Here is a 13,079-nt window from a genome sequence, read left to right on the forward strand (position 1 = left end):
CCTGCTTAGAGTCCCAGGGTCACTTCTTGGCAACGTTCGCGGTTCCTTCTCCGACTTGTAGCCACGGGCACGTGGCACAGTGGGCGGCACCATTTCACACTTCGTGGCGCCCAGTGCGCACAGTGCGCTGCTGCTTCATTCACTATTTCATGAGTGTTTATTATTTAAATCTTCCTTTAGGTTTCTGTTGAAGGGATGCTTTACGCAGAAAAGCACCTGATAGTTAAGGCACGTTCATCCACTGTCGCATTAACAAGCTTGAAGTTGGGGCACTAAGGCACTGATGCCTTGCCGTCCCTCCTCACTCCTCCTAACGAGGAAGGAGCGGGGTTTCCTGATGGAAGGGGGACTGGTGACGAGGGGGTAGTGGGCTCGAGGGATTGGCATCAGGCGGAGTTGGCCCTGTTTCCTCTCGTGGGGTCCCCGGTGTGCTCATGGGCTCCTGGGTCTGGCAGATTTTAGCAGGGTGAGTTATTTGCAGCAGCTGCTATTTGTTTTGTTTTGTTTTTAAATTTCAGCATGGTTTATTGTTGTAAAAGGGATGTTTGGAGGGAAGCTTACTTACTGGGCATGAATGTGGTTCTTTTGAATCAGGGGTTGTAGCTGTGAGCCCAGGGAGGGGCTGTTATTTCTTGATGTCACGCTGGCTGTCGAAGGAGGCAGGACCCAGAGGTTCAGGGGCTCCTCGCAGACTAGGGCGTCACTGAAGCTCTTGTTTGGTTCAGGAGGGAAAGCTTTGATGTTGCTTCCTGTGGGGCTAACAGGAGGCTCCCAGGCAGCCTTTTCTTCCTGGAGAGTATCATCCTCAGTCCACACTGCGGGAGGCTGGTACGTGTGCGGTGGAGGTGCCTCCTTTCCCTCTGGAGCATCGCGGCACTGGGCTTCTGCTGGGGTCTGGTGTGAGCAGGAGTGTGCTGTTTGTTACTTTGTCCTGGGAAATGTGAGAGTTAAGCAGTTAAAATAGATTATTTCTAGTAGAATCACTGACATAATTGGTTGCTGGTTCTTGAAGCTAAAATTAATGCCAAATCTGACTGATGGGACTGCCTTTCCAGTGATTTAGCTCCAGCGTCCTGACGTGAGTGGCCGTCCCTGTCTTTGTGGTTGTGTGGGGGTGCCCAGGTTAGCCACAGGCCCAGCGTTCCCCCCACATCTGAGAGGGGTGAGGTGACAGGGCTTGACGGGAGTCAGGTTCCCAGGAGCAGCGCTTGCTTCAGCTCCACAGGACCCCAGGCCGTGGCTGGGCTGTATCTCCGAGGTCCCAGCCCCGCGGTGGAGAGGCCAGGCTGCCCACTGCCCCAGACAAGGAGTGGGCTCGGCGGCCGAACGCCTGGCTGCTGCCTCTACACGTTCCGGCTGCCCTAGGAGCCTGGCCACGGCCAGGAGCAGTGGTGTGAGTGCTTGGCAGCCTTGTGGGCACAGTGTGTGGCCGTGGGGCCGTGGGGCCCTGTGCCCAGCGTCCTCCCCAGAGGGGCGCCAGGCCCTCCCTGCAGGCCCGTGCCGGTGGCCTGACTTCTGAAAGGAAGACTCACCTGCGGCGTGAATCCGTTGGAGAAAACCTTGTGCACGTTCCCATCTTGCATGCCACCTTTATTGGCAGGTGTGTTTCGAGTTCAGGGACTCTGGGTGTCTCTCACACCTTTCCTTCCTTCTCAGGGCCGTCAGGCTTCCCTCTGATAGGGTCAGCACCTTCACCAGCCGTGTGTGTGTGGGGTACGTCACCTGACGCCAGGTCTCCTTTATCCCCAGGTATGGTCCTCGTGCGGAGCGAGAACGGGCAGTTGTTAATGATTCCTCAGCAGGCCTTGGCCCAGATGCAGGCCCAGGCCCACGTGCAGACCCAGCCTCAGACCACCATGGCGCCCCGCCCTGCAACCCCCACAAGTGCCCCTCCCGTCCAGATCTCTACCGTACAGGTGAGTGCATGCGCGCCGGGTGGTGGCAGCCCGTGGGGCGTCTTGCAGGTGTCCTGCGAGGGCGGAGAGGGGCAGCCATGCGCCGTCCACCATCGGGAGGCTCTGAGGAGCTGGCTCTGCGTCCACGCTCTGCGAAACTCTGGCATGGTGGCCTGGACTCTGTCCTGTCTCTTCCCTGCTGTTCCCTGACTCCACCTCCCGTGCCTCAGTCTCCTCTTGTACAAACTGAACCCCGCGTGCGTTACCTGTTGGTGTCAGGGAGGCATGTGGGAGCGTTAGGAGGTGGCGTGAAACGGCACCCGTGCCCTCCACATGTGTAGTTAGGCCTTTGGAGGTAAGCACCCTGAGCCTGGAGATCAGGGTGGGGGCCCAGGTTCCCCAGTGCTGGCGTGTCTTGTCCACATCCTGACTCCGATCGAGTGTGTGCCAGCATGCTACCCGCGTCTCCTCTGTCTCCTGGTGCCTTTTTGCTCGAGGTCGTAACTCTGCTCGGGGCCCTGCCTGACTGGGTGGCCTGTTAGTAACTGAGGTGGAGACTGGCAGGGGCTTGACGTTCCTGTGGAGTCAGCCGTGTCCCCTGTGGAGGTGGAGGCCCGCGCTGTGGACGGAGGCCTTGGCTGTGCCGGGAGACCCACAGGGCGCCCCGTGATCGAGGGACAGCTCAGAGCAGCGAGCTCAAGGCCCGTGGGGCTGTGTGACATAAGATGCAGGCGGAGGACACCTGTGGTGTCACTGTCACTTGTGCAAGTTGCCGTCTGACCGCCAGCACCATTGCTGTCAGCCCGCGTCAGTGCCAACGTGCTTGGGACTCGTGCCGTCTTTCCATCGGGTTGAGGTGTCGGGGCCACCTGGTCACTCCCTTACTTCCTCTTCTGCAGCACTGTGACCCATCCTTAGACCCAGGGACGTACCCTTCCTGTGTTAGTGCTTGTGAACGGGAGCACAGAGCTGTTTCCCAGATATTCGCGTTCTTTAAAGACCGTGTTTGGTAGACTCGGGCGAAGGAGCCTAGCGGTAGCTTGATAACAGCACATACATATTTTGATCATACACTTTCCCTCTGGTAAGAAAAGTTTAGAATTGGGGTGGCTTTGTTGATGACTGTAGCTTGAGGCTGGACGCGCCGGGGTGCCCCGGTTCTGTCCTCAAGGGTTGATTGTGCTGCATCGGGTGGCGGGGAAATACTGTCACTTGTTGCTCCTTTTAGATGATGCTTGCTTGTTTTTCAGGCACCTGGGACCCCTATTATTGCACGGCAGGTGACCCCAACAACCATAATCAAGCAAGTGTCTCAGGCCCAGACGACGGTACAGCCCAACACGGCGCTGCAGCGCTCACCCGGAGTGCAGGTGAGGTGGCTGTGGGTGCGGGCTGGGGTGCTGGGTGCTAAGCTGAGCTTCGGGAGGAAGGTGTCCTGAAGACTGTGTTTTTCTCTGACTGCTGACCCGGGACAGGTCAGGCTTCCTTTCCTTTAAAGCCACATGGATTTTCATACCAGCAACATGTTTAAAAGCTTCCTGCTATGCTGGAAGTAGAATTAGAAATGTCACTTAGTTTTATTTATTTTTTTTTTAATATTTATTTACTCATGAGAGAGAGAGGCAGAGACACAGGCAGAGGGAGAAGCAGGCTCCCTGTGGGGAGCCCAATCCCAGGACCCCGGGATCACGCCTTGAGCCAAAGGCAGGTGCTTAACCGCTGGGCCACCCAGGTGTCCCGAAATGTCACCCTGTTGATACTTGATCGAAAGGCAGAGGAATCTATGGTGTGGACGTGTGGGTGTGGCACCTGTTGGGGTGAGGATGGGGGTCCCATCTGAGAATGGCGCTCTCAGTGCTTGTGTGCGCCAGTGGGTGTGATTCTCGGCCCCTCTTCCTGGTGAGGCACAGACGAGTGAGGGTCGGGGCTTCCGGAAGTGGCCGCAGGGCCTGTGTGCTGGCCACCTGGCTGGCCTGCCTCCCTCGTGGCCTGTGCCCTTTGCCAGGAGTGAAGTCCAGTTCCAGAGATGTTCCCCGTTGGCCTGTGGGGTTGGTGTGTGTTTGTTGTTAAAACGCTTTTAAGCTGTGGGTAGGCGAGTGCTCTGGAGCAGGCGCTGAGGCCTCTTGGGTTGTGTGGACGGTGCCGGCGGCTCAACCTCTGGTCGGGAAAGCCGAGGAGGGGAGGGGGCAGCGCCCAGGCTGGGCTGGCTCCTTCTCTAATGGGGAGGAGACCCATGGTCAGGGCAGCAGCTGGCTCGGGGCAGCCGGAAGCAAAGTGGTTCAGAGCTGTTCTGTTCTTAACGTGTTTACGTGTGTCCATCACCAGCGTGGGTCACCAGTGCGGGTTTTGCGGCATTGGCCGCTTTGTGTCAGGCCTCTGGGGGGAGCTGGGACTGTGCTTACATCGTTGCTGATTGTGTGTAAGCCCCACTGCGGGGCTGCGGGGTAGGCGCTGTTCCCATTTCCCGAAGGGGGAAACGGAGGCAGAAGAGAGGGGCAGGACGGGGGCTCCCATCCCCCTGGCGGCACCTGGCCTTCACGTGGCGCCACGCATGGGTGACGCTGCTCTCTGAAGCAGCGGGAGGGGCACCCGGAGCCCCGCGGTGGGCTTGGCGTGACTGGGGTGCACCCAGGACAGGGTGGCTTTCCTGGGACGCTCTCTGTGTCCCGAGCTCAGTCCGGTGGGCGCGCCTGAGTCCCAGTTACAGGGAAAGGCCACTTTTCCCGCATCACGTACGGTGGCGAATTTACCCGCATCGGCTCCTGGTCTCGGATCACGTGGGGAAGCGTGCGTCTGTCAGGCCTCGGGAGCGGGCACGGGGGCGTCTTGAGGTGCCCTGGCTCCTGCTGGCGGCTGCAGCAATCCCACTGTCCCCCGGCTGCCCGAGACACTTGCCGGCTCTGGTTGCGGCGTGGTGCGTGAGGACGTCCCGGGAGAGGACGTGGGCCGGCAGGGGCCCGGGGTCCGCAGCTGGGGGTCGCTGGTGCCGGAGACGACTCGCCTGGTGCTGGTTTGGGCGGCCGAGGCTGAGCGGACGCCTTGCTCTGGGCCGCTGTCCCTGCGCCCGAGCTGCTGGAAAGTAACGTTTGGAAGGTTGGAGAGACATCGAAGGCTAGATATTGGAAGCATCTGGTGCGAGAAACCGGCCAGTCTGTCGTGATGGTTCACGTGGAATGAAACCTTGGGGCCTCCCCAAGGGCTGGAGATGTCCCTGGAGATGTCACCGGGGTCCCGCCCCGCGGGCCCTGCGCCCGTGTTCAGTGAAGCGGCCCCTCCTCACTCACACCCATGCACGAATCTGCTCTGAAACCCCCGTGCCGTGAGGTCTCTCTGTGACCCGCCTGTGGAGAGCAGAGAAGGGTCCGCGTGGTGGCGGAGGCACAGCCCGCCCCCTGCCCCCCCGCCCCCCGGGTGACTAGTGACGACCTCATGCCCCAGCCTTCCCTGTCTCCAGCCTCTGCACAAGCCGGGTGACGTGTTTCAGCTGTAGTGTTTCTGTTTTGCGTCTGGTTTCTGGAGGAGAGCTGACTTACGGTGGCCACCCTGGGACTCTGATGCCAGGCTGGGCCCTGCATGGCGCTTCCGGGCTTGTGGTCTCTGGCCAGGTGGGCCATCCTGCGTCCCTCGGCGCTCAGGACCATGGCCCCGGGGCCTTTGTCTGCAGCTCCACCTGCTGTGGAGTCTTGTTTCCTTCTGGGGGACATGAGGGTCATCTCTGCGGAGCCTGTGGTCACCTTTCATTTTGGGCTCTCGTAGCCTCAGCTGGTTCTGGGTGGCGCTGCCCAGACAACTTCCCTGGGGACGGCGACGGCTGTTCAGACGGGGACACCTCAGCGAACGGTCCCAGGGGCCACCACCACCTCCACAGCTGCCACGGTGAGTGCCCCCCGTGGGGGTGGACGAGAGGTGCCTCGAGGTGCCCTGTTGCCCTCCGCCCACCTGCCCGCAGCCTCCCTTCCTCCTGGGCCGGGGACCTTGGCATCTCTGAGGCGGGGTGTGAGGGCAGCGGCCCTGGCCCCTGCTTGGGGCTTTGAGGCTGCACAGAAGTCCACCATGACAGGAGCCCAGACAGTGGCCTTTGAGGACATGGCCCCGTGGGCCGTACAGAAGCTGCTGTCCGTGGACCAGGACCACGTCCCTGTTAGATGCGCAGTAGCTTCCTGTGCACGTGCACATCTCTCAGCCCCCGGATCAGACTTTATTTGGACTCCCCTTGTCGTTTCCTTGCTCAGGGCTTTCCCTCATCTTCAGTAGCTATGTCATAATTTAATTCATTTTATTGTACACTTAGAGGAGAGGTGCAGGCTTCTTATATACAAATGCGCATTTTCGTTGACCCAGACCCTGTGATGGAAATCTGCCTTAACATGTTTTCACTTGAATCTTTTTAACTTAATTCCAGGAAACAATGGAAAACGTGAAGAAATGTAAAAATTTTCTGTCTACGTTAATAAAGCTGGCTTCATCCGGTAAACAGTCCACAGAGACAGCTGCTAACGTGAAAGAACTTGTACAGAGCCTACTGGTAAGAGCGTGACCCAGAGCCCCTTGGCCTGAGAGCGTCTGTGGGATGCGCGGAGTCCGTCGGGGAGGGGACGTCCTGCCACAGGTGTGCATGGCCCAGACGGGCGCCGGGCCTGGGGCAGCCTTCTGGGGACTTCGTAGAGAGGCTGCCATGGACGCCCTGCCCTGTACCGCGTGGAGGCCGGCGCCCTTTGCGGCCTCGCCGTGTGCCAGCCTGGCCGCATCCCAGGGCATCCACATGAAGAGAGCCGGCCCTGTTGATTGCCACTTGGAAGTGTCCTGTTTGCTCCAGAAGCATTTTAGACACACCCAACGGAGCACATTTTACAGGCTTGCTCTCATGTCTCTGCTTTACCTTCTGTAATGGAGAATTTTAAACCTGTCAGAAGTGGAAAACGGAGTCTGGTGAAGCCCTGCACCCCTTCTCCGAGCTTCTCCAGGGTCTGAGTCACACCCAATCTTGTGGCTGCTGCGCCCCACCACTGCCTCCCCGTCTCCTCCCCAGTCCCGTACATATTTCGGCACAGAAGGGCACTTGTTAAAGACCGCGACTACGCGTGGTCAGCCTGCAAATGTAGCCATGCCACGCAACGCATGGTCCCGGCCCCCTCCTGGGCTGCTTATGGCTTGTTCAAGCCGGGGCTAAGCTCTCAGCAGGCACTGCAGCGGACGCACTGTCTCCTTTGGCCTCATGTCCCTCTTTGCTCTTCTCTTTCCTTTGGATTTCCTTTGCTGGGGAAATCTGGTAGTTTGGTGTCTGGGCTTCTGTCTTTCTGCTCCTGGGGTTTTCGGCTCAGGTTCTTGGATCTCTGGGCGTGCCTTCCCAGTGCAGGCAGCTGAGAGTGGGCAGCAGAGAGGAGTCCCTTACGCTGGGGTGATGGGCTGCGGGACAGCCTCTCAGAGATGCCGCATCCTCCTCCGGGGGCTGGCTCTGTGCCCTGCTCGCAGGCCATGCTGGTTTTGGTCTAGAAAGGAAGGAAGTGCAAACGGGTGATTGTTTCAGACCACGTACTTAAATATTTTCAGGGAACTTAGAGATTGAAAAGTGATCTAGTCTCCCACGAGAAGCAAGGACTCCTGGCTTTTTATTTTAACAATCCTTACCTTCTAATGAAAATTTCTGTTGAAATAAATGCCTTTCTCTTTCATCCCCACAGTCCCTTGTCTGTGGTCCTCCCCACACCAAGGAGCTGGCAGGGTCTCGCCGTCCCTTGCTCCGTAGATGATCCGACACTGCACCCTCATCTTCCTGCTGTGCTCTCGTCAGCGCGCCAGGACCCCTGTTCCACCCTTCCCACCAGACCTCTTGGCACTGTGGACACTGCTGGCTGTTCCCTCTTTGAACTTAGCATGAGTTAGCTCTGGGTTGGTCTGTTGCTAATACCCCAAACAAGAGGGCACAGGTTGAGCGGAAGCTTATGTTCTCCTGTGGGGACCCCAGGTGTCGGCAGGCCTGGCTGAGGGTCTCCCGTCTCAGGATCTCCTCTGGGGGATGGCCCGTGATGTCCCGTTCTTACCCACCTCTCTTAGCCTCCCTACCGTCAGACCACACTTGCTTTGGTTTCCAGGACGGAGTTGTGCCCCTTCTCGTCTGGGCACTCGTGTCCCTGCCTTCCCGGGGCGTCCTCCTAGGGTCTTCTGTGAGTCTTTGGTGTCGGTCACTATCTCTTTGTGACGGCGTGCCTGACTTCTATGCTGTCTCCTCTGTCCCATGCAAGACCTGGCAGAAAGAACACTGATTCCCAAACAGGGTGCCAGTGCATGTTGAGTAGAGATGTGTTTTGACTTCTATTCACAGGAGAATTTTGTTGTGCTTTTTGTTTTTAAGGATGGAAAAATTGAAGCAGAAGATTTCACTAGTAGATTATACCGGGAACTTAATTCTTCACCTCAACCTTACCTTGTGCCTTTCCTGAAGGTAATCATGAGGACCCCCGTGCAGCCCTCTGCATGCTGGCAGGTTGCAGCAGGCCTGCGGGAGGGGAGGAGGGGTGTGCAGGTGCCCCCGCTGGGCTTGAGGACCCGTTAAGTTACCCGTTGGGCGGCTCTCCTGTATGTTGTGAAGCCCCCGACGCTGCAGCTGCTGATGTGCAGCGCCCGGGCTGAGGACTGAGCCCCAGCAGAGAAGCTGACAGGCGGGGCTCACAGTGAGGAGCCAGGGCTCAGGGCATCAGGGTGGCCCTCCTAAGTAACCCTTGACGCCGTGATGTAAAAATACTGTTCTTGTCTCTCCGCTAAACATTTTAGCTGGTTCTCACGGAGAATAATCCTGCTGGGTGACGGGGGGAGGGGCGGGGGCGGTTTCAGGGCTCGTGAGTGCTAGATGCTGATCCCAACATCCAGAGGCAGAGGCTCTAAGGCTCTAAATCCTACATGGTGGAGCTGGAGGCCTGTTTCTCAGAGCTGGAGGTTTCTGGGTTTGTGAGGAAGGAACCCGGTGCCTGTGCTGCCGCCAACCCCGTGTCTGTCTTTCCGCCCAGAGGAGCTTGCCCGCCTTGAGACAGCTGACCCCCGACTCCGCGGCCTTCATCCAGCAGAGCCAGCAGCAGCCGCCGCCCGCCTCGCAGGCCACCACCGCGCTCACGGCCGTGGTGCTGAGCAGCTCAGCCCAGCGCACGGCCGGGAAGACGGCAGCCACCGTGACCGGCGCTCTGCAGCCCCCTGTCATCAGCCTCACGCAGCCCACACAGGTTGGCGTTGGCAAGCAGGGGCAGCCCACGCCACTGGTATGAAGGCGAGAGCCTTGCCCATCCCCTCGCTGCCCGCTGCCCCCCACAGTCGGCCCCGGCTCAGGAAGCCTCCCTCCAGCAGGCGGGAAGGCTGCCGCCAGGGAGAAGCTTGGGTGCTGCTGCCTGAGTAGTTCGAGCAGGAACTAGAGGCCTCAGCCCTGCAAGTTTGTGATTTCTTGCTCAGGAACATAAAATAAGCATGTTGGCTCTTAACCCCACTGGTCTGTTACCCATATCGTTTGGGGGGAGGTATTCATGGTTTAAAGGATCACGGTGTGTTTGCCGTGAATTTTAGTGGGACGTGACCTTCGATTGGACATAATGACCCCAAGACCGGAAACTGTGTGTGCCTGGTGACGATATGTCAGGCAGATGGCGGTGGGTCTCTTGTCTCACGACCTTGAACCCGGCTCTGCAGCCGTGGTTTGGGCCCTGGTGAGATAAAGTTCCAGGCTACTGATCGCTGATTTACAATGTGGGTCAAGTTTTCTGAGTTCTGCAGCTGGAGAAGGGAGATCTCTGCTGGGAAGAATTGTACTTTAAATGTGCTCCCATAGACAGCTGGGCTCCCCAGACGTAGAAAGGCAGTTGATTTTTTTCAACTTTGAAGGGGATTTTGTTCCTTACACACAGTTAAAAAACCTCCGCGGTGCAGGCTGCCTTGTGACTTGGTAGCAGGTTGTAGAACGTGTTTCATTGTAGCAGCCACTTCATAACTGAGTGAGCGACCAGAGTCCATCAGGCTGTTTTCCCGCCTGCTCAGGGGACAGCTTCTGTCTTTGTGTGGACGGGTGGTGAGGGACTCATGCTCACAGTGGGTCAGAGCATCTGGCCTACGGGACTGGGAGCTTTGGGACAGGGGGCCAAAGGTGTGCATGAGTCACGCCGAGGGGCAGAGATTTGTATGTACGGGACTCCCCTAACCACTGGGCCTAATTTACGCCAAAGGAGAATTCTCTTGAAGAGAAATGGGTGGGTAGTCGTCCTTCCTTGAAAGGTGAACAACCTGATGCTGTCTGTGGTTTGCAGTCAGAGGCAGTCTTGGCTGGCAGGGTCACTTCTGCGTTCCACTTCCCTGGTCCTGCTGGATGTGGTGTGCCTGTTGGCGGGGGGACAGCAGTGCGCTCAGGCCCAAGCCTGGCCCATTCCCGCCGGCCTTGAAGCCTGTAGAGATGCACACCTGAGGCTTTTCCTCGAGTTTATGGCAAAACCTGACGTGAACCAGTTTGAGGCAATAGTTATCTTTATTCTTCTTTATGTGTGATTTTTCATAGGTTTGTCATGGAGACAGTTTGGTCGCAGGGCACTGCCCTGTCCCTCAGCGGCTGTCCTGTAGTCCAGGGCATATGCAGCTGGTCACCTTTGTAACATTGAGATAAAGTCCTGAAGCATCTGGCCCCAGAGAGGGCTCGGCCCTGCAGACCTGGGGGGGGGGGCGGCGCCGCTGTGTGCGGGGCACGGCGCCAGGCTGGGCACAGGGGCTGAGCCAGGTGAAGGCCGAGGTGGGAGGTGTCCAGCTGACAGCTCCAGGCAGGGCAGCACTGTGCCCCGTGGGCCTGTGATAAGGGGGCAGCAGGGACATGCCCAGGGCTGGGCTCAGCCTGGGGTGGTGAGTGTAGGCAGGCCCCGATGGGGAGGCCGTCGGAGAGGCTCTTCCTTAAGGGCCAAGTTCAGGGCAGGACTTGGGAAATCTGACCTCCCCCTCCCCCCAGTGCAAAAAGGCAGCGCACCTCTGAGAGACCCTGTGGAGGAGGGAAAGTGGGCTTGCAGCCCTCAGCAACCGTATCCCCTCTGCTGAAATTTGTGGGAAGGCCTGTGTTCCACGCCAGCCCGCCAAGTCAGCCTTCCGGCTCTGACCTCAGGACCTCAGGCCCCCTGTGCAGATCTGCCCCAAGGGCTTGTCTCTGTTGTGGCACCTGACGCAGGTGTCCCGGTCCTGGCAGGGCCCTGGCCAGGGACGGGTGCTGGCGGCTCCGGGGGGTGTGCTGATGGGCCCGCGGCTCTGCCTCAGGTGATCCAGCAGCCGCCTAAGCCCGGAGCGCTGATCCGCCCGCCACAGGTGACACTGACGCAGACGCCCATGGTCGCGCTCCGGCAGCCTCACAGCCGCATCGTGCTCACCGCACCCCAGCAGATCCAGCTGAACCAGCTGCAGCCAGGTGAGGGCCCCGTTCGGTGCCATGAGCTGCCCGGGCAGCACCGTGCGGCCATCACCTCCGTGGGGGGCGGGTGTGGGAGTCAGATCCAGTCAGCGCAGCTGATCGCTCCACTCCCAGCCTCTCTCGCACTTGCCAGAGGGCGATGGGTTTCAGAGGAGTAAGTGCTTGGGGGGCGCGCTATGCTTTTGCCTGTACTTTCGGGTTGGGATCCCGGCGTCTCTACCAGCTTCATCGTGGCAGGTCCGCAGTGATGCCTGCCCCTCGGGCCGCCAGGCTCCAGAGCAGTGGCGGGGGCTTCCACGGAGCGTGCCCACGGCCCGTTGGTGGGTATACCGTTGGTGTCTTGTGTTGCAGTCCCCGTGGTGAAGCCCGCTGTGCTACCTGGAACCAAAGCTCTCTCTGCCGTCTCGGCTCAAGCAGCTGCTGCGCAGAAAAACAAACTCAAGGAGCCTGGGGGAGGCTCGTTTCGGTAAGGAGAGGGCCGCCCCGTGGCACCCACGACTACAGCTTTGACGCTGCGTTCTTCCCCCGCTTCATTTTGACCTTTGTGTGCACCTTTTCCACAAAGTTTGTGCAGGGAGGTGTGCCTCAGACTCGTAGCAGGAACTAAGCAGTGCTTTTTGGTATATGAATGAATAGAAAACCCGTCACTATGATGTTCCGTCTCAGTGTTGTGAGTGCATCACGGCTGTAGTGCAGGACGCTTCACCTGCCCTTCTTTCAACTTTAAAACTTGTGGAAACGCTGTACCATGGGCTCTTGATGAGCAGCCGGGCAAGGGACTACGTGTCAGGGAATCACGGGATAGAGGCTGTAGTGCTGACATGGATGACGGTGAAGCAGCAGGAGAGGGCCTGCATCTTGGGGGTGTTCACGGGGCTGCTCCCTCCCAGAAGTCATCCCTGAAGCTGTTGGCTGGTGGAGCAGAGTTAGCATCAGCAGTGCTGAGCCTTGGTGGCCCTAGCCTCATCTGCACCCAAGTGGGGTGAGGAGGGTTTTGAGCCTGGGGGCCTTGGCATGGAGGGCCAGCGCCTGGTGGGGCGGGGAGGACATCCATGAGGAAAGGGGGTCTGCCGGCAGGTCAGAGAAGGAAGAGAGCAAGGGTCACTGGGAACCCTGGTGTCTTCCTGCCAGGGGAGGGAGTTAGAAGTGCAGAAGAGTGAGCTAGAACGGCCCCCGGGGGGGCTGGGTTAGCTCGGGGTTCAGTGTCTACACACGTAGGGGGAACTGGACGAAGCCCCTTGCTCTGTGTACTGGGGGCGCCCCGGCGTGGCGGCCAGCACACCCAGTGCTCAGACTGTGTCTTCTAAAAGCTGTTCTGCTCTTGTGACCCAGACACCTTAGAAAGGCTGGTTCTGGGGTCTTCGCAGGGGGAGCTGGTGCATCTTGATAGGTCAGAAAGCAGTGTTGGGGTGGACGGACACCATCAGAATCAACAGGAGTTGCCTAGTTAGGGCCTCCTCACTGCCCATGTTTGTAGGACCGGACTGTGCCCACCGGATGAGACGGGAAAGCACGAGCCTGTGAGAATGAATGAATGGGAAACTCATGGGGAAGGGGGAAGTGGGCCGGGACCCCGAGCTGGAGCTCAGAGCACGTCAGGAAGGGACCAAGGAGATCCAGCCCTCTGCGGAGCTTGTGTGACATTCTTTGTCTCGAGCTGGGGGTGGGGTGGGGACAACACATCAGATGGACACAGACGTGCTGCAAGACTCCTGGCCTGTGGCCTTACAGGTGTCACAGGCACAAGAACCAGAGCAAGGCTGAGGAAC

The 13,079-nt window shown here is 58.9% G+C and overlaps 1 protein-coding gene across 1 annotated transcript in view; it reads left to right on the forward strand.

Annotated features, from left to right (window-relative positions):
- TAF4 (TATA-box binding protein associated factor 4) overlaps positions 1-13,079 on the forward strand; it is a 65,988-nt gene that overhangs the window by 33,221 nt on the left and 19,688 nt on the right. Inside the window, 8 exon segments of the mRNA XM_055344130.1 lie at positions 1,750-1,916; positions 3,146-3,265; positions 5,652-5,771; positions 6,298-6,420; positions 8,248-8,337; positions 8,900-9,145; positions 11,160-11,307; positions 11,662-11,776. Of these exon segments, the coding sequence (XP_055200105.1) occupies positions 1,750-1,916; positions 3,146-3,265; positions 5,652-5,771; positions 6,298-6,420; positions 8,248-8,337; positions 8,900-9,145; positions 11,160-11,307; positions 11,662-11,776 (1,129 nt within the window).

Source organism: Nyctereutes procyonoides, unplaced genomic scaffold (assembly GCF_905146905.1).
Source record: "Nyctereutes procyonoides isolate TBG_1078 unplaced genomic scaffold, NYPRO_anot_genome, whole genome shotgun sequence".
Classification (NCBI taxonomy): Eukaryota; Metazoa; Chordata; class Mammalia; order Carnivora; family Canidae; genus Nyctereutes; species Nyctereutes procyonoides.